Source organism: Centroberyx affinis, unplaced genomic scaffold, assembly GCF_046629955.1.
Source record: "Centroberyx affinis isolate AG114_WGS23_722 - 3 ecotype Tasmania unplaced genomic scaffold, CSIRO-AGI_Caff_v1 ptg003472l_1, whole genome shotgun sequence".
Classification (NCBI taxonomy): Eukaryota; Metazoa; Chordata; class Actinopteri; order Beryciformes; family Berycidae; genus Centroberyx; species Centroberyx affinis.
Window position 1 is genome coordinate 21594 of NW_027281433.1, and position 27101 is coordinate 48694.

Consider the following 27101-nt stretch of genomic DNA (forward strand, 5'->3'; position numbering starts at 1 on the left):
AGAACAATAAAAAGTGACTTGATTCAGGGTCACAAAATTGACAAAACAGGCCAAGCTAGCGGTAGCGCCCAGTGTCATCCTGTGAATCCTGCTTTAAAATGCCAGATATATTCTATTCACCTACAATTACACAAAACTCTCCAAATACAGACAATATATATAGAGAACATATGCTTTTGTCTCATTATGTGACCGACTTTTGTTAAATGTAGTTAGCCAGTTAGCATTTCAGTGGTTGAAGAATAAGATTTTAATAGTCATGGGATTGTTTCTAAACAATAACAACACAATATGTGACAGAAAAGACAAACATGTCGAATTTATTGTCAGAATACATGAAAAGTACGAGAGACTCAACAGGAGAAGAGGAAAGACGTGAATTTAGGAAATTAATGTATCTTTGTCTAACAAGATGGGCTGGAACAGGAAATGAAATCTTGATAGTTATTTCATCTTTGGCTCGTGCCGGGTGCGTGACACCGGTGCGTACGTGTTCCGTCCAACTTCCGGGTGTGAGTTTGTTGTGGTTGTCTTGGTAGCCGCTGTACACACCAAGCTAACAAGCTAACAAGCTAACATGTCTGCCGCGGAGGACGACACCGAGCTGCGGGATCTGCTGATCCAGAACCTGGAGAACAACGGAGTGCTGAACAAACTGAAGGTTTGAGTCTGATTTACATACCGGTCACGGTACCGAGCCGGTTATCTGGCGCGCGCTGCATCAGCTGACTAGACTGGCGACACTAGCTGGGCCTAGCTAAGCTAACGTCAGCTAACTAGCTAACAGCCTCCTGTCGGTTGGCTTTAGCTAACAAACTTCACTTTAATGATGCTCGCGCCAAATGAAGTTACTGAGAGTGATTTCGACAGTTCCAGAACAAAGAGGTTTATGTCTTCTACAGCTAGCTAGCACACCTAGCTATTCTGTCGTAGGCTAACGTTGTGGTTTCCAGCTAGCTAACTCTCCCACTTTCTTCAAGTTTAATTTAGCACTTAGCCCCTATGTGAGCTCTTTTCTCACATATGGAGTTAACATCTTGCCAACATACAATAACAGATCTATAATGGAACAAAGAAGAAAAACTGCAAAAAATGGTGCAAAGTGTCCAAAAAAAAAAACCTTCCAAAGAAGCTGCTGTTTGGTTTGGAGTGTAATTTAAGTGAAATCCAAGGCACTCTTCTTTGAAAAACTTTGGATAAGGTTTTCAAAGAGGAGGAGAAGAGTGCCTTGGACTTTTGTTTCATTAGATCTTTAATTGTAATGTTCCCTTCTTATGGGAATTAACATACGACCTGATTAGAACCTGACTCAAGACTGTGTGTGTGTTGGAAGTGAAGAGCGGCTGTTCATATTTCATGAAAGTTTTCGTGTGTGTGTGTGTGTGTGTGTGAGATCCCTAATGAGCGTTAAACTGCCAGATATTTGACAGGAGTTTGGTGAGACAGTGTTGTGTTTGTTTCTCACATCAGTCTCTCCTCCTCCTCCTCTCTCCCCTGCAGGCGGAGATGCGAGCTGCTGTGTTTCTGGCGATGGATGAGCAGGACAAGGTGGAGGTGAGTGATGGAGTCGGCCTCAGCTCCTGTCTGCTGTCAGCACCAACCTGCTCATGCTAACTTCCACTTCTTATTCTCGTTCTCCTCCTCAGAACAAAACTCCGCTCGTCAATGAAAACCTGAAGAAATGCCTCAGTACCAGAGAGGGTGAGTGGATCTCTGCCTGCCCGGCCTCCACAGGTCGGCTGATAACAGACACTTTATATCTGGCTCCTAACCGACCGACTTCGGCTGGTAAACAGTGAGTGGGCTAGTGAGCTGTAGGGTTTACTGGTGAACAGAAAGGTGAATTCTCTTCCCTGCTTCCCTCACTGTAGAGGTCTTCACGGGTCCAAAATGACGGACCCGAACCCGTAATGGACCTGGGAAATTCGTTTCGAGATCCGATTGGACCCGATGATTTTTAAAAATATATATATATATATACCGACCCGTTTCTGCCCGAGATATTACAGACCCGACCCGGTGCATGTCCGAGAGGAGAGAGACCCGACAAACCCGGTAATTAAAGTTGCTACTAAAAATGGCGTTCTCCTGCTAAAAGCGTTTATCATGTGGGATACAACATATGATAGGCTAATAAAAGGAGATCAAAATAACAGAAAGACTTGCCGAGTTGTGCCGTTCTACAGTTTGTCCAGTAGATGGCAGTGAGACTCTATAATGGAATCTAGCAGCTGAGTAGCTACAATAGGCTGAGTGACAAGGAAATTAAATTGCATGTTAAATGGATGATTAAAACAATAGTTGCAGGACATTGTTTCTATTGGTCAGTTTTGCGTTCCTGTGGTGATAAATTGGTCGTGATGTCACGTCTGGCTCTTCAGATGAGGAGGACCGAACTCCTGGCCGTCACGTGATCAGCGCTGATCACGGGTCTTCTGGGATCCACTCGGGTATTACACATAATGATAAACAGACCCGGGACCCGCGGTAATAGAACGGGACCCGACCCGGACCCGACTGACCATAATAAAACGTGGACCCGGGTCTCGGATCCTAGGGTCCGGGTGGACCTGTGAAGACCTCTACCTCACTGCGGTGTTCCGGGTGAAGGGGGGTTGGAGTCACTGTCTGGTCCAGCCGGCCTGGTCAGCTGAGGCTCGGTGCCTTGCTCAACAGGCACGCGGTCAATAGTTTCTCGTTCACTCCGTCATTTTCCTCAGGTGACGTTCTGCTCCGCAGCAGCTGAACATCAGACTGTCATGTCGGCTCAGGTCGCTCTGCTGGAGGTTTCCCCCCCGCTGATTTTCCATCCAGATGTTTTTTTTTTTTTTTTTTTATAATATTTTATAAATTTTTTTACACAACCAAACAAAGAACCAGACAACACAGATATTGCCAAATTGCAAAACAAGAATAAATAAATAAGTTTAAATGGGGTTGAAAAGTGAAAGTTTATTTGGTCTAAAATAGGTCTATACATAGCTGTAATGATCCTGGGCGATATGAGAGCTAAAGCATAGAGGAGACGTTGAAATCACGTCTTGTGCTCAGTGGGAAAGTGCGGGCGCCCCCTCTGCAGCAGGCCAACAACATCACCAGGAAGATGATCAAGGAAGGGCCAGATATTATAAAAGAAGTTGACATTACTCTTTAATGAAGCACTGAGGTGTTCCATAGGAAAAACCTTAAATGTTTCTCTGTCCCACTGTGTGAGTGAGGGAGGAGTCTCCCTGATCCACTGGAACAGAAGGCAGCACCTCGCTAGAAGCAGAAGTTTACCAGTAAAGTCATAAAGTCATAAAGTCATAAAGTCAGCTGTCCGGCATCTATCTATTTATCTATCTATCTATCTATCTATCTATCTATCTAAAGTCATAAAGACATAAAGTCATAAAGTCATAAAGTCAGCTGTCCGGCATCTATCTATCTATCTATCTATCTATCTATCTATCTAAAGTCATAAAGTCATAAAGTCATAAAGTCAGCTGTCCAGCAGAAAGAGAACTGCCCCGCAGGTTTAATCAAGAGAAACAAACCTGGTTCCATCCAGATGTTTTTTCTGTCTGAACTCTCTGGCTGCAGAGCAGCTGCTGCCTGGTGAACATTTTTATCCTCCAGCTGTGATCAGACTGGAGCGTCGCTGCTAACAGAGAGTGCAAGGTCAAAGGTCACAAGGATTCTGGTTGCTATGCAACACAAAGTCTGACAACAACAGGCGAGCCATCTAATTAGCATTAGGCTGTACGTCTTTTAGCCTAATTAATCGAGGCTGATGTGATGGCGGCCATTTTAAATGATCTAATCTCATCCAGTGAACTCGGCTCTTTGAACGCAGCCGGCTGATTTGTCAAACTTCTATTTTTATTTTATCTCGTGTTTTGAAACAAAGGGAACATGACTGGGGTCTAAACTGTGATGGGTCATGTGATGGGTCATGTGATGGGTCATGTGATGGGTCATGTGATCGGTCATGTGATCGGCCGCTCGGCTCCACAGCAGCTTCCACTGCAGCTGAGCCACAGAAAATAACTGAAGGAACAGAAACATTTCTTCACATGAAACACAAAACTGATGGGAGAGCAGCTGTGGGAGAACATTTCAGATAACTTAAATGTGCAAAAAAGATTTATTTACAATCAACTTTATTATTTTATTTACAATCACATCTATAGGCCATTTTGCCTATAGATGTGATTGTATAGGCAATCACATCATGCGATTTAGGTATTTAACTCATTTCATTGTGTAAATTATTCAAAATGGCGGGATATGATTTCTTCTTCCCTGTAAAGAGCCTCAGCCTGTGATTTCCCTCTCAGAGCCAAAAGGCTGTGACAACAAATCACAACTAAATCTAAAATATTCTCCAGACTGCTGAACCGAAACTAATCCCTGCTGGACTGAACCTGCTTCAAACACCTCAGGATCTGGACTAGTCTCATTATAACAGCTCCTTGATCCATCTGCTGCTCTGGAAGGAAAGAGCAGCTGTCCGGTGATGACGGGTTTTCACCGATATTAGAAGTATCAATCAATCAATCAATCAAACTTTATCTATATAGCACCTTTCAAACAAATCAAATGCAATTCAAAGTGCTTTACAAGTGACTGACAAAACGTTGGATGTTAAAAATGGATTCAGAGACTAATACACACCAAAACAACCAAAACCCCACAAAAAAGTTAATTGAATAAGACAACAATAAAAGATGGGTAGTTAAGATAATAAAAGATAAACAATAAAAGATAATACAAGCAATAAAAATAACAATAAAATTTAAATTATGAAATACTACACAAAATAAATTGATTATAGTAAAACAGTAAAATGTTAATAAAATAGAATAAATAAATAAATAATAATGATAATAAATAAAATAAGTATAAATACTAAAACCATAAAATTATAAAACACTATAAAAGCCAGACTGAATAGATGAGTTTTTAGTTTACGTTTAAAAATATCAATATGTTCAGATCCTCTCAGGCTGAAAGCAGCATCACCAAATTTCCAAAGCAGACTCCCTGGAGGTTTGTAAGTCTCTCAGATCCTGCAGCTGCACCTGGTTCAGGTCTCAGTTCGTCCCTCTCACCACAGGAGGGAGCCGTGGGGCCGTGGGGCTGCAGCTGATGTGAAGGAGACCGAATGTTCCTCTGAAGAAGTCTGACTGCACTCTGAACAAAGAGGGTTCTGTATAGCAGTGGTTCTCAACATGGGCTCCGGGGACCACCAGGGGTCCTTGAGGGAGTTCCAGGGGGTCCCCAGAAAATTGATGAATTGTTGTTGTTCATTTACAAGAAGTTAGAGAATGTAGAAGAATGACTATTTTGATCACAGTTTCACTGTTATCTCTCTAGCTACAATACAGATAGAAGTGGAATTCCAATAAAAATATTCTCAGATTTGGGTCAGAGAGACAAAATCTCTTCAAATGGGGGTCCGTGGACCTAATGTGGACTACATTAGGGGTCCTTGATATGAAAAAGGTTGAGAATCACTGCTGTATAGCACCAGAAAATGTCTCTTTAATGAATTCTACCACAGCAGAACCCTTTATGGTGCCGTAAAGAACCTGTTAAGAACGTATGAAACGTCCCAGTCCAGCCAGATTAAAAGAACCTTTTAACAGCCACACAGGGTTCTTTACTCTGATTTATCAAATTATTCATTTTAACAAATCAGACGGTTCTTTGAGTCGTTTTGGTTCCACGTAGAACCAGTAAGCTAACTAAAGAACGCTTGAAGAACCCTCTTTTTTCAGGGTGAAGCAGGTGCTGCCTCAGAGTAGGGCTGGGCGATATGGTTGAAATCAATATCATGATAATCATAAGGATTTTTCTCGATATCAATATATATCACGATATGGTTCATGTATGCAAAATCACGTTAAATAATCAAATTAATGTTCATCTCATTGAACCGGATGGTGTGTGAGAAATATTCCAATAATATTCCTACCATACCTCATTTTATCAGAGTTTTTACGTAAAATTTGCTTGTCATCATCAATTCAGACAGCAGAAATGTGTCACGATATCAAAATATCTTCATATCATCACCATATGATTCCACTGAAAGATGATAAATGATAATATTGAATTATCGCCCGGCCCTACTTCAGAAATTGAGATCACCAGCAGGAGAATCACCAAAACTGAAACCAGTCACTCTGATATAAAAGCTTCTCCTCCAGGGCTGGGTGCTGATGTCTTGTTTTTTAAACTGTGTTAAACTAAATTTGTACGTGAACGCACAGTAAAACTCAGCTGCTCTTGACATTCTTGAAATAGCTCTAAATGTGCCGTTTTGTTCTGGCTGGTTTGTTTCCCATCAGGCCATCTGGTCGCCAGTCTGATCATCGACTTCCTGCAGGTCTTCAGTCTGGACTTCACGCTCGCCGTCTTCCAGCCGGAGATCAACTCAGTGAGTTTCCAACTGCTGCTGTCTACTGAGGACAGTGGTGCTCAACGTGGGGTCCGGGAACCACCAGGGGTCCTTGAGGGGGTTCCAGGGGGTCCCCAGCAAACTGATGAATTGTTAAACATTGCCATTATTTCATTTACAAGAAGTTAACACAGTTAGAGAATGTAGAAGAATGACTGTTCTGATCATAGTTTCTCTGTTATCTCTCTGCCTACAATACAGACAGTCATGGAGTTCTGGACAAAATCAGATCTGACAATAAAAATATTCTCAGATTTGTGACAGATCAGACGAAGCTGTTTATCATGCTTTTGTCCAAATAGAAGATATTGTGATTTAGTCTAGTTCAGCTGGAGAAAGTCTCTCCTCCTCATCGTCCTCTGACTCCAGGTGTTTCTGTCCTCCTCCCTGCAGCTGAACGGTCTGGACAGCAGGGACCAGGTCTGCAGAGAGCTGGGCTTCTCCGAGTCCGAGGTGAACAGGAACTCTCCTCTGCTGCTGGAGCTGGCCAGGAGGGGAAGACACAAGGACAAGTCGGCCATCTTGAGCGAGGTGAGGCTCCGCCGCAGGGCCGACACGATGAGGCTCGAGTCCCGAGTGAGGTCAGAGGTCAGAGGTCAGAGGTCGGCAGGAGGATCAGATTCAGTTCCTAGATCAGTAACATTACAAGACGTGACTTGGACTCGAGTCACAGTTTGAATTGCTTGAGACTCGACTTGATGCATGAAGAGAAGACTTGAGACTGGACTTGACTTGGGTTCTGGTGCCTTGGGACTTGACTCTGACTTGTACTCTGATGACTTGAAAAGGTTTCTAAAGTCTTGACTTGAGATCTTGTGTTTGTGTAAATGACTTAGATTGAAAGTGATGAGATTTGTTCCAGCAGACGACTGAATTTAAATTCTGTTTTCTGAATTTGTATGGAATGATTGAATTTATTGAAGTTGAAACTGATTATAGAAATCAAACTCATGATGCTCTTACCAAGTTTTTATCCTATTAAAACCATATTGCATTGAAAAGTCCTAGATATTTAGTTTTCTTTAAGATATTAAATTGATACTGGACTCTTGATTTGTTCTGACTTGACTTGCTGTTCTACATTTAGACTTGAGACTTGACATTAATGACTTGGACTCGACTTGGTAATCTCCATTTAGACTTGGGACTTGACTTGAGACTTGTGCCTCAAGACTTGAGACTGACTTGGGACTCGAGCGAAGTTGACTTGGTCACTCCTCTGGATCGGTGAGTTTGAGGATGGAGTCAGAAAATATTAAATAAACAGTTGGTAATGAACGGCTGTTCTGAGGTCAGAGGTTTAATGCTGGTTCCCATGTCAACAAGGCTAATAATCATGATTTGTAATGAGATCATTTTAGCAATAATCATTCAGCCTTAACCTGTAGAGTTTGGGGATTTTTATTTTACTTCCATGTGCGTCAGCTCCCAGTTGTAGTGATAAAATGCTAAAACTGCTTTTCTTTGGAAACTTTACTATTATAAAAGTCTCATTTTGAACAGCAGCTGTAGCTGTGTGTGTTGGTGTGGCGTTTATCAGAATGTTTCCCCTGTCCCACTGCTGCATTAATGTCGTTAAAATTAATGTCATCTTAATTTCTCTATTGTTTTCTCTCTCTTTATGTGAACCTGACCCACTGATCTGTCAGCAGGGAGACAAGCCTGCACATATTCCCAAGGTGAGGTGTGTGTGTGTGTGTGTGTGTGTGTGTGTGCGCGCGTGTGTGTGTGTGTCTGTGTGTGTGTGTGTGTGTGTGTGTGTGTGTGTGGTTCAGCCCTGCAGGGTGGTATCTGGGTCAGCAGACAGCAGAGTGACGTTAGAGTGGAACTACTCAGATGAATGAGGCAGAGCGTGGGTTTCCTGTTGATCAGTCTGCCTGTCCTGCTTCTGTTCTGCTGTGAGGCAGCAGAGACTCTCATGGCTCCAAGATCACGATCAGCACTAATACTAACTGATAGTACTGTTACATCACTATCAATATAAATACTAACTACTAATCATCTTCAGATCACTGTCAGTACTAATACTAACTAATAATACTTTTCCCTACAAGGATTGTTAAAGCTTCTTCTTAACTTCTACTGTTACTAGTACTGATTCCACTACTGCTAGTACTACTGGAACTATTACAACTACTACTACTGCTGCTACTACTACTACTGCTACTACTTCTACTGGAGCTATTACTACTACTGCTACTACTACTACTACTGCTACTACTACTGCTACTACTACTGCTGGAACTATTACTACTACTACTGTTGCTACTACTGCTACTACTACTACTACTTCTACTGGAGCTATTACTACTACTACGACTACTACTACTCGTACTAGTACTGGTTATACTATTACTACTACTGCTAACAATGATAATACTACTGCTACTACTAGCACCTCTACAAATAATATTACCAATACTGTTACTACTAATAATAATATTAGCAATAATGTTACTACAACCATAATAATAATAGAAATAGTGCAGCAGGTTGGTTCAAACTGTGGTTCCCTGAGGTTTACTGTTACATCACAGTCTGACCTGCCTGACCTGACCTGACCTGACCTGACCTGACCTGACCTGACCTGACCTGACCTGCCTGACCTGACCTGACCTGCCTGACCTGCCTGACCTGTCTGTCACCTGCTGCACCGACAGCCTGTCAGCTCACAGCCACAGTCTGCTTCCACTATGAGAAATCCATCTGAACAATGTGACACCGACTCTGACAAAATGACTGTTGACACCATGAAAGGAAAACTCAAATCTTTACGTTACTGAAGTTATCAGCCATTTTCAGTCCATAACTGTGGACTCAAAACATGTTAAAGGTTGTATTATTATTTCTCAATTTTTTATATTGAGAAATGAACATGAAGTAACATTTTTTTTTTTCAAAATGGATATATAGCATTTTAGATGTATACTGCTGTCAGTATTATTGCCTTGACATGAACCTTCTTCCCTTTTTGTCCCCATATAGGAACTTTCCCCAAAACAGACCGCAGACGCCAGGAAGAAGTTTGACTCTTACGACAGGGTGAATGTCCAAAACCTTAAACTGTGTGTGTGTGTGTGTGTGTGTGTGTGTGTGTTTGGGTGACTTTGGCTGATCTAATCAGTCGTCTTCTGGCCAATCACAGCCCGGTTTGTTGAGGAGTTGATTTGTGTCTGTCTCTTACAGGACAGAAGTGGCTCAGTTGGACAACAAGACCTGAAATCTGTCTTCACAGATCTGTTCCCCAGTTTTAGCAAGTAGGTCTACAGCAGTATGATAGATAGATAGATATGATATTAAGATATGTATGCAAACAATAAGGTAATTTAATTGTGTAGTACATGTTGTTAGCATGTAGTAGGTAGTTTGGGTTCATGTGATCTTGGTTTGAAGGCTAGTACCAATGCTTTGTTCTGATTCAGTATCTTTAAAACTGATCATTTTCATGGCAAAATATTCAGTGTTTCCTCCAGAGTTTTCTGCTTCTCAGGCTGGAAAAGCTGACACTAAACTCTAAACTAAACTAAAACTCTCCACTGAAACAAGGCTTCCCATAGACAGCCAGTACAGCACTGATCAGTTGTACAGTAATGCAACATTAGTCTAGTCCTGTTCTCACCATGCAGTGTGTTGTCTGTCTGTAACCTGCAGGAACATGCTGGAGAGGTTCATCAGTGATGAGCTCAGAGCTGCAGACAAATCCTTCAGTAAAAGTAAGTTTGGAGTAGTATTTTAATTAGTACTACTACCTTCTACTGTACAGTGAGTGTTTTTAGCTCCTACTTATGACTGTCCTAAAGATGCGTTCAGATTACAGGCTACACAAGCTGCCAGTCTGCTGTACCGAGCTGAAGGAGAGTAATTATCACGTAGGTGCGAGGCTATCAGAAAACTGTGTAACGCCTGCACACTCGCTCCACGCCACAAAGATTTAATAGTGATAAACGTTTCGATCCTACTTGGATCTTCGTCAGGTCATGTTTGAAAAATGGAAACCACGCCCATATTTATACACCATGCACACCCATAGGCTGACAAGCTCTATGATGGCAGGTGTGGTTAACCATCCAAACCGCCCAGGGTGATAAACATCCAAAAATAATTAACAATTCAATAAAGTAGAGTAGAGCAGAGTAAACTTTATTGTCCCCGAGGGGAAATTTGTCTCGGGCACAGTGCTACAATCCGTTGCTTCACATAAAATAACATCATAAAGACATGAAAAAAAAAAGGAAGACATTTTACTATACATTTGACATTGACAACACCACAGCTTAAAAAGAAACTAGGAATTAAAGTGCAAAAGTGCCAAGTGCTAAAGTGCTTGTGTATTTATTGCACATTGCTCTGTTGCACTAAGATTCAGTGTTAGAGTTCAGCAGCTTGATGGAGGCTGGAACAAACGAGAGCTTCAGAGGTTTGATTTGCACTTTGACACACAGACTCTTCCTCCTGATGGCAGAGGTTTGTATTCAGAGAAGAGGATGCTGAGAGTCCGCAGTGATTTTTCTCTTGCTTGTTTCATGACTGCCTACTAAGTAGTTTTCTAAAGTACATAGAAAACAGATACATAGAGAAAAAAACAGTAGTACAAAAGCCATACTTCAAAAATATCAGATACAACATCCCATATATCAAAATCTACATCACCTACGTTCAAAAATATTGTATTAAGTTAGAGGAAAAGAAGAAATCTTAAATTTATGTAAGAAATTGGGTCTTAACACCCTTCTATAAAAAGTCAGCTAGATCAAATCACAATAAGGAAAAAAAACCACAATAAGGAAAAAAGAGAAAAAAGTCAGCAACTAATAATGTCATACTGTGGTAGCTTTGTTTTTTTCTCGTTTTGATTTCATTTGGCAAATAATCGTTCTTGTTAACTGAAATAATTCATCAAGTAAATAACAATAAAGTAAATACTAAGACTGCAAGTGGTCACGGACGGGCCGGCCGGATGCAGCGTTAAGAGGAAAGAGAGTTACAGCAAACAAAGCACATTTACTCAGGATCATCCAGGACTTGAACTCACAACCTTTGACACCAAGAGCAAGTCATGAACTTATCTGTCTGTGGTCTGAAGAGAGGAGGCGTCACATGACTGAGGCAGCCAGCAGGGTGCATGATAAGATCTGCCCATATTAAGGCAGAGTTCAAACTTGTGTCAAATATTCAGTTTTCAAGATAAGATTCTGAGAATCTGCATATTTTATCTAGACAACATAAAGATATCTGTACTTTTGTACGTTTCATCTACCAAGACAGGAAAATATTTACTATGTTTTTAAATGAAGATTGGACATCAAGTAAGCAGCAATAAACCGTGGCTGTGTACAATACCATTTACAGTCAGACATTTTGATGAGCTGTTGGCTCAATTTTTGATTAAATGAAAAACCCAACGATAGTTTTATTTGGGCAGGTCTTATGATGCTCTGTAGTGATTTTCATGTAATTTGTGCAAAGTATGTGGTATCTAGTTAGATTTAATTAGTTTTACAGTTTTTAATAAAAACAGAGTGGTGGACTTCATAATTTAGTCTAGGTACCAGTGTATGAAAGTTTTGGGCTGTTAACCTCAGAAAATTACACAGCTGTATGGATTGTTGATTTTTTATGATTTTTTAATCAAGTTTTGAACTTTAGACCGCTGCTGTAGCGCCACCATCTGGACTGTTTGCCCCAGACTTTACTGAGTGTAGTCTGGCAGGGAACTGGAGCTAAGTTTGGTGATTTTTCATGCATGGGAAGGCAGTTTTAGTAAGAAAGATAGAATAATAATAATACCTACAAACACAATAAACCCCTAATTACTACCCTACTCTGATTGGTTCGTGCTTCATTGCATCATCAGAGCGTGGAAAAAAGTTGAAGCAGCTGAACTTCAGTTTGTAGCTGCTACATTTTACACTCTGGAGTTTGTAGTTTGAATATGAATGACTTCCTGCTGCTTTGTAGCCTGAAATCTGACTGAACCATGAGAGTAACTGTGTTTAGCTGTTCTAATACTTAAATCTGCACTGAGTGTCTGCTGCCAGAAACTCTTTCAGCTTTAGCTCCGTTTGCTCTGGCAGAACAGAACCTCTTCCTGTTTTGTGCCGTAAAGCGATCCAGCAGATTTCCCTCCAGATCCACCAGGTGGAGAAACCATGGAGGATGCAGAGTAGAGGCCTTTTCTAAATTAATGTGCTGATGACTAATCAATGTATGTGTATATATATATTTTTAAAATGATGTCTGCAGTTGGTTCTCATGGTGATAATCCTCTGGTTTCTCCACAGCGATAGACTTCCAGGAGTTTCTGGGGTTGTATCAGCGTCTCTTCACTCAGTGCAGAAGCGTGGTGAGATTCAGACCGTGATATATTGCTTTGTCATGTTGATTCCAGACTGTCATGGTGTTTTCTTAAAGCCTTCATATACTCTATAAATCTATTATGCAGCTATTAATACTTGAAAAGTATCAGCTGTCCTAAGAATTGTTTGATTGGCCTGTGAATTTTTTTAAATCCATCAGCTTGTGTAGCTTGTGGATATACAGTATATGTGTTTCCTGCCCTGGTAGTGTCTCACGGTGCCGTCCCTCCTCAGGTGGTTCAGGACTCTGCTGAGCTCAGCCATCCTCCCAGCCGCTTCACGGAGGAGAAGATCGCCACATCGCTCGCCAGTAAGGTGCGTTTGGTTAAACCGCCCGATGTTAGAGTCCAAGTATCAGCTGTCTTTCATCACCGCTCTGTTGCTGTGTCATGAAATAACTCCTTTAATCCCCTGTGTACGGCCCTATGATCTCTATTTATCCCCATTTCTGAATTTATTTTGCCCGGGTTTGCTTTGTGTTTTTACACTCTAACGATGCCTGTAATCATTTGTCTGTCCTTTTTCATGTCTGAAATCCATTTTTAAACCTTTATTCCTCTTTTCCGCTAAAAGGACAACATAGGGCCCTACAGCTGAGGCTTTACTGTTGCATGCAGGAGTGCATCATGGGAACTGAACTGATACTGTTAAACATGATTGGGATGTTATTTTCTCAACTGCTTTGAGATTTTATATTCAAAAAAATACAAAGGTCTGGGTAACACTTTGCTTGAAGCGTTGCTCAAAAAGCATTATAAGGCTTCATAAGCACATTATGAGATTATGACTTATCGTATAAGTCAGGGTTAAGGTACAACGAGTCGGTCATTATCACAAAATAAGTCTCAACAGGTGAATCAAGACCCCAACGTGAAGCAAAGACTCGCTGTACATTATCCTGCTTATTACACAGCAAATGACCAAAGACATAAATTATTTGACACGAAATGTTGATTTAAAATTATTTTTCTACAAGCTAAAACAGTTTGCTAGCTTGACATGCAGTAACCAAGCAGTGATCCCTTTTGCTATAAGGAGGTACCAGATAGTTAATTTGATTAAAAATCAACAAATTGCACTGGACTATTCAGAAATAACAGACCTCAGAATGTCTTCATTGGCCAATCAGAATTGAGTATAAAGCAAAACAAAACAAAGTCATTTAATAATATGCTGTAATGCGCACACTGCTGTACATGTCTTAATACATTACAATGCAGGTACATTTCTGATCATGTGAGAGTAATGCCTATAGTCTTAAAGTATGACTGGCTTCATGAAAGAAGTGAAGTGTCACCAAGGTTTGTGCTGTAATCTCCCTGATACCAGATCCAACTTACTGCAGTAATGATGCAAGAGAAACAAATCTGCTGTAACATCTGCAAAGAATCAAGTCCGAAAGGCTTTTTAAGACTCTGTTGATGTTAAAAGAACCCTTTGTTTCCATGCTCTCTGAGGCAGGAAGAAGAGGTCAGTGAACTGTAGTTTTCCTGTAGTTTGCCTCAAACCCAAGGCTCTGCTTTAGCAAGCTACTGCTCTGTGGCTTCTAGAAGCTGATAGTTTCTGTGTGGTTTCTAGAAGCTGATAGTCACTGTGTGGTCTCTACACGTTAAGTCACTGTAAGATTTCTAGAAGATCAAATTCAATTTAAGGTTTCTAGAAGCTGAAAGTCATTCTGTGGTTTCTAGAAGCTGATAGTCACTTTAAGGTTTCTAGAAGCTGATAGTCACTCTGGTTTCTAGAAGCTGATAGTCACTTTAAGGTTTCTAGAAGCTGATAGTCACTCTGGTTTCTAGAAGCTGCTGGTCACTGTAAGGTTTCCAGAATCTGATAGTCACTTTAAGGTTTCTAGAAGCTGATAGTCACTCTGGTTTCTAGAAGCTGCTGGTCACTGTAAGGTTTCCAGAATCTGATGGTCACTTTAAGGTTTCTAGAAGCTGATAGTCACTCTGGTTTCTAGAAGCTGATAGTCACTTTAAGGTTTCTAGAAGCTGATAGTCACTCTGGTTTCTAGAAGCTGCTGGTCACTGTAAGGTTTCCAGAATCTGATAGTCACTTTAAGGTTTCTAGAAGCTGATAGTCACTCTGGTTTCTAGAAGCTGATAGTCACTTTAAGGTTTCTAGAAGATGATAGTCACTTTAAGGTTTCTAGAAGCTGATAGTCACTCTGGTTTCTAGAAGCTGATAGTCACTTTAAGGTTTCTAGAAGCTGATAGTCGCTCTGGTTTCTAGAAGCTGATAGTCACTCTGGTTTCTAGAAGCTGATGGTCACTGTAAGGTTTCTAGAAGCTGATAGTCACTCTGGTTTCTAGAAGCTGATAGTCACTTTAAGGTTTCTAGAAGCTGATAGTCACTCTGGTTTCTAGAAGCTGATGGTCACTGTAAGGTTTCCAGAATCTGATAGTCACTTTAAGGTTTCTAGAAGCTGATAGTCACTCTGGTTTCTAGAAGCTGATAGTCACTTTAAGGTTTCTAGAAGATGATAGTCACTTTAAGGTTTCTAGAAGCTGATAGTCGCTCTGGTTTCTAGAAGCTGATAGTCACTCTGGTTTCTAGAAGCTGATGGTCACTGTAAGGTTTCTAGAAGCTGATAGTCGCTCTGGTTTCTAGAAGCTGATAGTCACTCTGGTTTCTAGAAGCTGATGGTCACTGTAAGGTTTCCAGAATCTGATAGTCACTTTAAGGTTTCTAGAAGCTGATAGTCACTCTAGTTTCTCGAAGCTGATAGTCACTTTAAGGTTTCTAGAAGCTGATGGTCACTGTAAGGTTTCCAGAATCTGATAGTCACTTTAAGGTTTCTAGAAGCTGATAGTCACTCTAGTTTCTCGAAGCTGATAGTCACTGTAAGGTTTCTAGAAGCTGATAGTCACTTTAAGGTTTCTAGAAGCTGATAGTCACTTTAAGGTTTCTAGAAGCTGATAGTCACTTTAAGGTTTCTAGAAGCTGATAGTCACTTTAAGGTTTCTAGAAGCTGATGGTCACTGTAAGGTTTCTAGAAGCTGATAGTCACTGTAAGGTTTCCAGAATCTGATAGCTGCCTTGTCACTCTCATGCCCAGATCCCCAGGTATAAAGGCCATAAGCAGAGAGGACAGGAACAGAGAGCTGCCAAGGTAAATAGCATGAAGAGTAGAGTAGAGGTATTAGCAGCTCAACCTTGGGATTCTCAGTACTGTGCTGTTAGTCACTGTCACAACAAAAATCACTTGCTGCCTAGTGGTGAAAACAGAGTGAACAGAGAGTGAAAACAATCCAAATCACTGATAATTAATTTGATAATTTCCAGGCTTTGAAAAGTTTGTGAATTGTCCAAAAAGGTAAAAGTACAGTAAATCTTATTCAGTCCCCATACCAATGACTGCACGTTTTATTTAGATGTTTTTTCATTTCACAAATTGTGATATTATTGGGGAGAACAATCATCTATAGAATAATATGGCCTAGTTGACAGTTGCCCAGACGCTATTAGCAGACATCATACTGAACACTGCCCTAAATATTCAAATCATTTTCAGAAATTAAGATGTGGGGGTAATTTAGAGAAAGAGAGTGTGTAGGAAGGCTGCCGAGTGATGATGTATATGCCCACAGTGCTCAGTCCCATGGTTGACCTGATTTGCTGTTGCTATAAAACCAATGAGCTGGCTGTCTCAGTGATATTAATCATACACGCACATACAGATAAATGCTCTCCACTGCCGAGATTCACCACAAATGTACCTCATGTGCATGTCTTACTAACTACTCCACTAGGGCTGCACAATTAATTGTAGATAATGGTATACTGTGATTTTATCTTTTCATGATTTTATGATTGTGTGATTCTGCAATATATTTCCAATTCCCCTGACAGTCCCAGTGTGGTATATCAAGTGCTTCCATCACTCCTGACCAATCACATCCCTTGAATGCTCAGTGTGCATCATGTGACGAAAACCAAAGTTCAGATGGAGAAGCGGCAGAGAAATCTTACATAGAGCTTTGGAATAACGGAGCGATGAGCAAAGTGAAAAAGAACGGATCAGCCCGACGTTGGAGAGGAAAATACTGAAAAAGTTTTAGTTCCTAATAGTGGATCATTGTCTGGCATCTGGAAAGTAATAAAGTAATTACGCCCCAAAGTAATAACGTAGTTCTTATTTATCATTGCATTCAGTAAATGTCAATTTAGTAAATAAGGACACAATAAGAACAGTAAGACAGTAAGAGTGAAAACAAGACTTTCTAGCTGCTGCTACTTTTAGAAATACTGTACTGAAAAAAGTGAAAATAAGTTGCAAAAATGTAATAAGATTCTGAATCTGAGACAAATTAGCATGATTAATAATTGTGATCACAATATTTAGCAAAATTATTGGGATTATCATTTTTGCCATAATTGTGCAGCCCTATATTCCACTTAACTTTGCTAAGACTGGTTTGGGAAAGCAGAACACTAGACCCAAGTCACTTATGATGGGGATCTGTAATATTTTTCATCACCTGCAACACTAACCTGCCTGTTTGGATAGTTCACGCAGTTCAATCTTCGCAACAAACGCCAAAACCCATGATTTACACGCAACACTTCAAGGCAATGTAGATCGGCAAACAGCAACAGGGATTTGGATTTACAACTGTGACAAAATCTATATGAATAATTGCAATAATCCCATGACCCATCATTGTGTTGCTACTGAAACGTTTTCTCCAAAGAAGTGTACATACATAAGAAAACAGGAAACCATGGGCTCCATGGTTATCACAAGAGTTAGCATAGCAACCAGTAAAGGGAATTATCAGCATGGTTGGAATGTGTCTTTGACCTCACAGATTACTTGGTTGAAACTAACCGTTGTGTAAAATCTATCTGGCTTTATTAACAAGTATGTCATGAAAAATATCGGTCATAGTTGCTGACAAAGTTTATCAACTACCTTGACACAAATTGCTGCCTGTAGATCATGGGCCTGAAGGCAGTGATGCACAGTGCAACGTTTTGGGCAACGCTGTTGGGCAACAGTTCCCAAGTTACTTTAATCCTATAGCAGCATCTTGTTACCAAGAAAAGTCTGGATAGATTTTCAACCCTGTGGCTCACTTTGTTGCTTGTTGCTAGGATCGCTACCCATCTACATTACCTTAAAGGTTGCCAAATGTATGACCATTGCAACACTTGAACATGAACCTACTCTGTTGTATGTGTTGCATGTTGTGTTGTCGTGCTGCTGAGCAGGGCATGGAGTTGAACCGCGGCGACAGCAGTGTAAACTCTCTGGGTAAAGGAGACTTCCAGCTGGGATCCAGGCACAGCGAGGCGTCTGGAGACAGCAGAAATTCCTCCACCGGCCTGAAGAGGGTGCTGGACCTGGAGCTGGAGGTGGAGGAGGACCCAGACGATGGAGATTCCTTCTTCGACGACCCCCTGCCCAAACCACAGAAGACCTACGGCTGGTGAGGAGATCTGAATGGTTTGGCCTCCAGGAGAACAAATAAGAACCAACTATGGCTGTGTTCACACTATTGCACATATTTGTCATAAAAAACACTGCCTCAATTGCATTTTGTGCAGGTTTGTCATGACAAGTAGCTGTAGCCACTACTATCAGCAAGCAGTATTTATGTCTGGCTGTCATACGCTTAGAAAAGAAACTACTACAACACAGTGAAAGTGAATCTGTAAGACATGACAGCAAACCATGCAAGCTTGTTTTTTCTGCTGAGTGCCTCCTCTCTTAGGATCAATATACAATTTACTGGTGGCAAATACCTAACCGACAATAATGGAAGTTTATCTTGAATGCAGTGGTATTGAGCAAATCACAGTCAGCATTTATGAAAGCAGAGCTAATTTTAATTTCTAAATAGGTGTTTTAGCCAGCATTTCTCTTTCTCGGATACATAGAGAAGCAAAATTCAGTCCCAGATCTACTCACTGTCTGGTCTATAAAGATTAAGGGTGAGATTTTCTGTTCTGTTTTCCATTGCCGCCTATGGAAGCAGTACTTCTCCCTCGGGAGACAAGGATACATCCGTGAGAACAAACAGTCAGAAAGAGTAAGTATCTTATTGTAAAATCACAGGACATTATCATGGGCAGAAAATAAAAAAAAGGAGGTAGATGTTTGTATGACATCTGTACCTCAGTAGTACAGGATGTCTGCAGGTCCTGAAAAGTTTTTAAATGTCTGAAATCATAATTAAAATTAAAAGTTGTGTTTCATTCTAACTGGCCTTAAAAAGTCTTGTATTTACCTTGATGAAACCTGCAGACGCCCTGTTATATGAAGCAGCCCGTCCCTTAGCTGGAGCCAGGTTTGGGAGGACTATGTTCCAAATTGATCCATTGCAAATCATTAATTACCTCCTGAAAACATTCGCAATTAGTCACGTAATCCGTAGCTAAGGCGGAACTTTGACGCAGAAGTATAAATTGGCCTATAATCTCTTGACTGCGTTTTTGTACTTTGTACCTGATCACAGTTGTCATTTTTTGTAATCAGATTATAGGAATCCCATTACATTAAATCTGATCCTGCCCAGTCCTGGTCAGAGCTCGGCTCCGTTCTGTTCTGTTGTACCTTCTCTGTAGTTTGGACTTTCCTACCTGTGCTATCTCCCTTCTTTTCTCTTCTTCTGTCTTCCCTTCCCTTTCCCTATTCTCTGTTTCTCTGTCTTGTCCTTACCTGACTTACTTTTCCCCTTACCTGTCCTCCCTGGCTCCCAACCTCTGTCCTTGTGTCCTTGCCTTGTCTTATATCCCTACGTCTCCCTACCTGTACCCCTGAGCCCTTACCTTGTCCTGCCTGTCATCTTGTGTCCCTACCTTGTCTTACCTGTTGCTGTATCCCTACCTTGTCCTACCTGTCCCTGTATCCTTGTTTTACCTGTCCTATCTGGCTCCCAACCTTATCGTACCTGTCCTTGTGTCCTTGCCTCGTCTTACCTTTCCTTATATCTCTCTGTCCCCATACCTGTATCCCCGAGTCCTTATCTTGTCCTCCATGTCATCTTGTACCTAGTCTTACATGTTGCTGTATCCCTACCTTGTCCTACCTGTCTCTGTATCCATGTCTTGTCTTACCTGTCCTGCCTGGTTCCGCATCTCATCCTGTCTTCCTGTGTCCCTGACTTGTCTTAAACATCCTGTCTCTACTTGTCCTACCTGTCCTTGTCGCCCTGTGTCCTTAACTTGTCCTACCTGTCTTCCTGACTCCCTGCTTTGTCCTGTCCCCGTCTCCCTCTCGTCCTCACTGTCCCTCTCTACCTTGTCTTGCGTAATTGACCATATGTCCCTACCTTGTCCTACCTGTCCTTGTATCCCTACCTCATCCTACCTGTTGCCCCGATTCCCTACCTTGTGTTACCGGTATTTCTGTCTATACCTTATGTTACCTGTCCCCGTAATCCTACCTTGTCTTCCTTGTCTCCCTGTATGCATACCTTGTCTTACCCGTCCTACCTGGCTCCCAACCTTATCTGTATTTGTCCCTTCCTTGTCTCCCTTTCTTTCTACCTCATCCCCTCTGCCTCCCTACCATGTCTTATTATAACTAACTATTATACTATTATAGTATTACTACTATTATACTACTCTTATAACTAACTTATCCTCCCTGTGGCCTGTATCCTTGTCTGACCTGTCCCTGTGTTATCTTATCCTACCTATCTTCCTTGTCCCGGTTTCCCTGCCTCTCTGGTTTCCTTCCTTGTCTTACCTTATCCTCTCTGTGTCCTGATCTTGTCTCACCTGTCTTTTTATCCCTGCCTTGCCCTACCTGTGTTCCTGAGTCCTTAACTTGTCCTACCTGTCTTCCTGACTCCCTACTCTTGCCTACCTGTCCTTTCCTCCCTGTGTCTCTACCTTGTCTTACTTTATCCTTTCTGTTTCCTTGCCTCGTCTTACCTGTCCTACCTGGTTCTGCACCTCATCCTGTTTCCGTGTCCCCACTTTATTGTCCATGTTCTTGTTTCTCTACCTTTTCTTACCTACCTTTTCTTACCTATCTACCTGTCTGCCCTTTCTCCCTGTGTCCCTACCTCATCCTCTCTGTATCCTTACCTCGTCTCACCTGTCCCTACCTTATCCTTCCTGCCTTGTTCTACCTGTCCCTCACCCTTCCTAACCCTACAGTGTTGTGTCTCTGAGGGAGGAGTGTTTCTCTGGGCCAGTCGTCTCCCCCATGAGGCGAGGCACTAGCCTCAACGAGTGAGTCTGCACGGTCGACCCGTCCACCGTCCAATCGGACGACTCGCATCTTAGCATGGCAGGAAGTTAAATTAATGTAATTAACAACACAGTGGGTGGTCGATTCCAAAACGCACCAGCCACTTTCCCTATTTTAGCAGCCAACTAGATGTTTAAATTTGACTAGATATTGGTTACTTGTAGTGTTGACTAACTTACCAACTGCAAACATTTGCCATCATTTGTGTTATGTCTGCTATTGATTGATTTCCCAGCATGCATTTGAGAAGGGGGGGCAGTTTGGGCCATTTGCCTGCTGCTTTAAAAACGAGTCATCGGTTTTTATGTTGTGATTTGTCTGCGTAGAAATGGAACAGATTGTTCACAGCTACCATGCAGTTAAAGTGACATTCCACCCTAAAATTATATCTGCTATTCCTTAGTATCTGCTATGAGACTCTAATTAAGAGACAAAACCTGAAGCTGCTCCATTGGTGGTGAATGACTGTTTTGTGGATTCACATGAACAAACACATGGTTTGTTTGAGGTTGTGAATCAAAAGATCAAAAGAGAAACATGTGTCCATATCAGTGTAAAATCCCCCTGGAGGCTCTCACTTTCTCCACCGAGTCAGATTACCATTCACTGCCAACGAGATGAAACTTTAATGATCCCTGTGGGGAAACTGGATCGCTGCAGCAGCAGAGAAGATGATACAGGATATAGATGAGAAGATAAACAAATACACAGTGTTGAAGCAGCTCTAGGATTTGTCTCACTCTCGTTTTTCACTTTGCGAACACGAACAACTCTCTGCCGAACACTCAACTGTCCCGGATGGCAGGAATAACATGAATTCAGATTTTTAGAGTGGAGTTTCCCTTTAACTAACCTTCTGACTTCCACCTAAACTTACTTTCTGCATGGGTGTGCATAGTAGCTTAGTACTCTGTGTGTGTGTGAGTATGTGTGTGTGTGTGTGTGTGTGTTTTTGAGTGTTTACTTTGTTCTTATGTCTTGTCTCTCTCTGTATCTCTGTCTCTCTCTGTCTCTCTCTCTCTGGGCTCAGTCTGTCTGTCCTGGCCAGTGACTCAGAGGGTGAGAAGGACGATCCTCTCTCTGAACACAGTCACAAACAGAGCCATGAGCCCAGGTGAGCTACAGGTGTCCCTCTCTCTACCTGTCTCTCTCTCTCTCTCCTTCTCTCTCTCTAACTATGTGAAATTTACCTGAACTTTTCAATTGTCGCAAATCAGATGCGTTTCCGTCAGCTGTGTTGAAGCAATGAAAAACGGAGCTACAATTGAAAACTCATCCATCGGAAAAATGGAATGGGTCTTTAATGAATTGATTAGTACTGGGAAAATTGCATTTTATTGCAATATGCTGTTTCCGTTCACTTAAGACACTTAATACACTTTATTTGTCATTGTAGGCATACAACAAAATTATGTTTGGTAACTCTCAGTGACCAGCAGCAATAGAGAACAAGATAAAAACAAGATAACAAGATAAAAACAAGATAATAAAAATGTATTGCACAACAAGTTACATGTATGTAATGGAGGCTACAGCTCTGGGGAAAAAGCTGTTCTTCAGTCTGTTTGTTCGGGCTTTGATGTTCAGCTTTTCTAATTCAATACATCATAATTCACACAAAAATCCTTGGATGGAGACCCAACCACAGATTTTCACTGTTTTCCGTCAGTTGGAGGCCATTTAGTTGTCGGTGGAGCTAGCAGCTGTGTGTGTTTGCCCAGACTGAAGCAGAGTTTGTGCTGGTTGTTTCCCAGGAGGATGGAGGCGTCCGGGGCCAGAGAGAGTCCGGCGGGCTCCCTGTCAGAGCCGGACGGCCCGAGGCCCGGAGGGGCCGGCAGCACCTCCGAGCCCAGCCACAGCCGCAACGGTGAGAATAAAACCACACACACTGATTTATTTAAAATAGTCTTAACAGTTTAAATAGAAGAACTGGGTAGTTAGTAGGAGTGGTACTGTGCTCTGTTCTCTTCTGTTCTACTCAGCTCTACTGTAGCCTGTCTGCTCTCCTCCATCCTACTCGAGTCTATTCTACCCGCCTCTACTTGACTCTACTCAAGTCTATCATTCTCTGCTCTACTGTACTCTTTTCACATCTACCCTGCTCTACCGTAGTCTATTCTACTGTGTTCTATGCCATCTTCTTTATTCTTTCCTTCTCTGCTCCACCTTACTCTAACCTACCGTCTTCTACTCTATTCTACTCTACTCGACTCTATTCTGCTCTACTCTACTCGCCTCTACGCTGGCCCACTCTACCCTGCTCTACTGTACTCTGCTCAAATCTACCCAACTCTATCATAGTCTATTCTACTCTGTTCTGTGCCGTCTTCTTTATTCTTCTCTGCTCCACCTTATCCGTCCTCTACTCTACTCTACTGGTCCTGTTTTTGAGGCTGTTTGAGTGCATCCTTATTGCTTTATGCTACAGTACCCATTTTCAGAAATTCTGACAAAAAGCTGCTGATTGTGGTCAAGTAAAATCTGGTTTAAAGAAAGCAAAGTGTTGGATTCTGTTGTTGCACAGACTTGCTGTGTGTTCTGCAGGAGCAGGTATGGGTAGGTTGTGTCTTATCTTAACTGGACCAAACTTGTCTCGACCTTCCCAGTCTGACGTTTTCTTCCTGTCTTGGCTCCTTGTAGGAAACTCAAACTCCAGAGAGAAGGGAGCCAGAGACTTGAAGGCGATGAACGATAAAACTGGATCTCTGCTTTTGGGTACGCTGGGCCGGTTTGGCTGTTTAGTGCTCGACTTATTTAATGTAAACCCAGTTCAGTCTCAGTGACATGAAAGTGTATTGGCCTCCTGTCTGATTTCCTGTATTTTTCCACAGTCTGGACATAGACTAGCACTGCTACTACTATTTGAGACTATTTCAAAGAGACTGATCCTCAATACAGTGGTTGTATTTTCCTTTACTGTTAAACAAATGAATACTAAAACAGAATCAAGACTGAAGATTACTTGTCCCTAGGGAAATTTGTCTTGGACATAAAGGCTGCCAAATAAAAATACATACAATTATAGTGCAGTAACAGACAAAGTGCATAGCACAAACAAGTGCAGACATAAGTGCATTCAAGTACCTGCAACACAGCCCCTCATTCCACCCCCTCCTTATGTCCTGAGTTTAGGAGATTCACTGATAGAGGGATGAAAGGAGTTTTATACATATTCAGGTATCTTTTCCTGTATTTACCTGATGGGATCAGTTTGTATTCTGGATACAGGACATGGGAGGCGTCAGCGATAATTTTCCTAGCCTGTTTAACTACAGTCTTCTCAAAGAGCATTTGGAGGGAGGGACGCTCCCTCACCCCCATCACTTTCATTGCTGTGTGGACCAGTCTATTTATTTGTGATTTTAACTTAACTGATATGTTACCAAACCAAGCTAAGATTCCGTAACGTAATATACTCTCTATCACAGCATGATAAAATAACATCACTACCCTCTGTCCAACCCCAAACACCCTGAGTCTTCGCAAGAAGTAGAGTCACTGTTGGATCCTAGTGCATAGAGAATTCACATGGACATTCCAGGACAGATTACAGTCAATATGTACACCCAAGTGTTTGTAAGAATGAACCTGGGTAATACAAGCGTTATGGACCAGTAGTGGAGAATGATCCCCCAGATGTCCTGGATCAAAAATAATTTCTTCTGTTTTCTTAGTGTTTACAATGAGATGATGGTCATCACACCATTGTACAAACTTTTTAACCTCCAAACTATAGCCAGAAATGTCAGTGTTTGTATCCATGAGTCCCAAGATGGCAGTCTAACCCTTGTACAATCATTTGTATATAATGTAAACAGAATTGGGGAACTCACACATCCTTGAGGAACACCTGTGTTGATGACTTTAGACTCAGATGATGTCTGGTTCACTCGGACCTGCTGGGTCCTGTTGGTAAAAAATGAGTAGACTACAGTGAAGAGTTGCCTTACGTTCCTGTTGACACACTGAATATTTCTTTACACGCCGTTTTTTAAAACTCTTCTTTCTACCACAGATGACGATGTTGAATATGACGATGACTTTAACAGGTAAGGCTGGCCTAATGTCATTTTTCAATGCTTTTGCATGTTTTTACATAGAGTTTAGGGTGTAATTCCTAGCACATATGAAACTGATATGACACTGAGAAAAAAAAATCACTCATGCCGGTGAGATGGAAAGACCCAAGATGCTTATAAAACCATCTCACACAAAAGAAACAAAGCAAGTCGGAGTACCAGATGCCAGTCATGGGAGTGCTGGCCGGACCGGTCTGACGGTGTGTTTTTGGTTTCCTGCAGTCATCGCTCGGATCTCTCCAAGAGCGAGCTGAGCATCGGGGAGGAGATCGAGGAGGTTTCCATCGAGGGACCGGACAACAGCGAGAAGGTGACCAGACCCTGAAATTAATCCAGTCACCCAGTGGGGATTTGCTTAACCCTCATCCCACCAACATATTTAACATACAAGGACTACTGACTGAATAAACTACTGTAAGAAACAACCATCATAGCAAAACGTTAACTTATTTCTTCTCAAAACATTATTAGTTATATAATTAATGTCATCTGAAAAAAAAACTGATTATTATTATTATAGGAAAGTTACAGTTAATTAAATGATGTATTGTATTTGTGACTTTGAACATCATCTGACCTTAGGAAGAGCAGTATTTAGGGTCACAGAGCACATGAGGAAATCTGTGTCTGCTGCATCTGTCTGTCTCCTTCAAAATGACTGACAGAGTGCCCCCCCCCCCCCCCATTAGTGTGTGCTACTTTAAATTAGGACCCATGGCAAACATGAACTCAGTAAATAGTTCCATCTATTAAAACTGCATAGGTGGAATTGGGTGCTTTTGACTGGACTCCAATACATTGGTATTTTTAAAAAGCACTAATTAAAACAGAAACAGAAAACAATGATATTAAGTCATTAGGAACAAATTGATTGACATAGTCATGAAACATTGGAATGATAGAATAAAGCACCTGTGAGATATGACAAAAAGTATAGCTCTGGGGTCTGTGGGTCCCCAGAGGGAGGAGGAGGGTTAAATGTTCTCTGTGTATCATGATGATCAATATGTCACTGTCAAATATTGCTATCTTGGTATACTGACTGTAAACCAGTGAGAGCCTGGTGGAGGTGATTGTTCTCCTCTATCTCACTCCAGTAGTATTGTTAGTTCTAGTGTTTCTCCACATTAAGACTACATTTCCCATCAGCCCCGTTGCTTCCTATAGTTGTATAGTTGTTGAACAGCATGGTGGAACAACTAAATGGTGGCTAAATATAAGTTTTAACTTTAACATTAATATTTAACTGAACTGTTAAATGGCCACAGGTGTTCATCAGGTACTTTACAGTCGCTTCCACCATGTTTCAGCCAATCAGAAACGAGGATATTTTTTCAATCGTTAAATAAGAAGAAAAAAAAATTTAAAGTAAAAATTTGACTGTCTGTTTTGAATTTCAGTTTGATGAAAGCACCCAGGACCTGAGCGTCTCTCAGCTCAGTCAGAGCCACGGAGCCGACTACATGGAGGAGGTGGCCTGACCTTCCCTTCCCATCAGCCACCTCACCTCACCTTCCCATCATGCACCTCTTTCTACTGTCAATATTTATGTCTGTACAGATTCATGGAGCTAATAAAATGACTGCTGTTTGAGAGGATGGTTTTAGCAGACTGTTATTTCATTGATTTTATGAAAACTATATAACTTAGTTTTTTTCTTACTTGAATGTAAAGTATTTTGAGCGAGTTTCACGGTATCTGGGTTATTGAACTCTGTTAATCCTGTTGTATAATTTCAAAAACATGGACATCGGTAAGACAACACCTCTTCTCCTCTTCCTTCCTGAAACAAGCACTTAACTCATGATAAGCTGCAACCAGTTTGGCTGTTTGGGAAGGCGTGGCGTCACGTCAGTCAGTGTCTTCTGTTCCTGGTACAGTAAACAGACTCCAGGCTCCAGGCTCCAGGCTCCAGACTCCAGACTCCAGGCTCCAGACTCCAGACTCCAGACTCCAGACTCCAGACTCCAGGCTCCAGGCTCCAGGCTCCAGGCTCCAGGCTCCAGGCTCCAGAC

At 41.6% G+C, this 27101-nt stretch overlaps 1 protein-coding gene across 4 annotated transcripts; it reads left to right on the forward strand.

The window, feature by feature from the left end:
* The first annotated feature begins 529 nt into the window (after positions 1–529).
* Positions 530–26679, forward strand: cep43 (centrosomal protein 43). Of its 4 annotated transcripts, XM_071539566.1 has the most exons (20): positions 530–661; positions 1501–1554; positions 1647–1701; positions 6336–6424; positions 6839–6976; positions 8095–8124; positions 9431–9487; positions 9632–9702; positions 10097–10158; positions 12727–12788; positions 13036–13116; positions 15860–15913; positions 18016–18233; positions 18783–18836; positions 22038–22121; positions 22762–22874; positions 23648–23722; positions 25023–25056; positions 25309–25396; positions 26487–26679. In XM_071539566.1, exons 1-20 carry the CDS (start codon positions 578–580, stop codon positions 26565–26567), a joined length of 1584 nt encoding a protein of 527 aa, XP_071395667.1. In that variant the 5' UTR covers positions 530–577; the 3' UTR covers positions 26568–26679. The 4 variants fall into 4 exon arrangements, with proteins under 4 accessions (XP_071395667.1, XP_071395669.1, XP_071395668.1 ...); XM_071539568.1 differs by lacking the exon at positions 22038–22121; XM_071539567.1 differs by lacking the exon at positions 18783–18836.
* Positions 26680–27101: the final 422 nt, after the last annotated feature.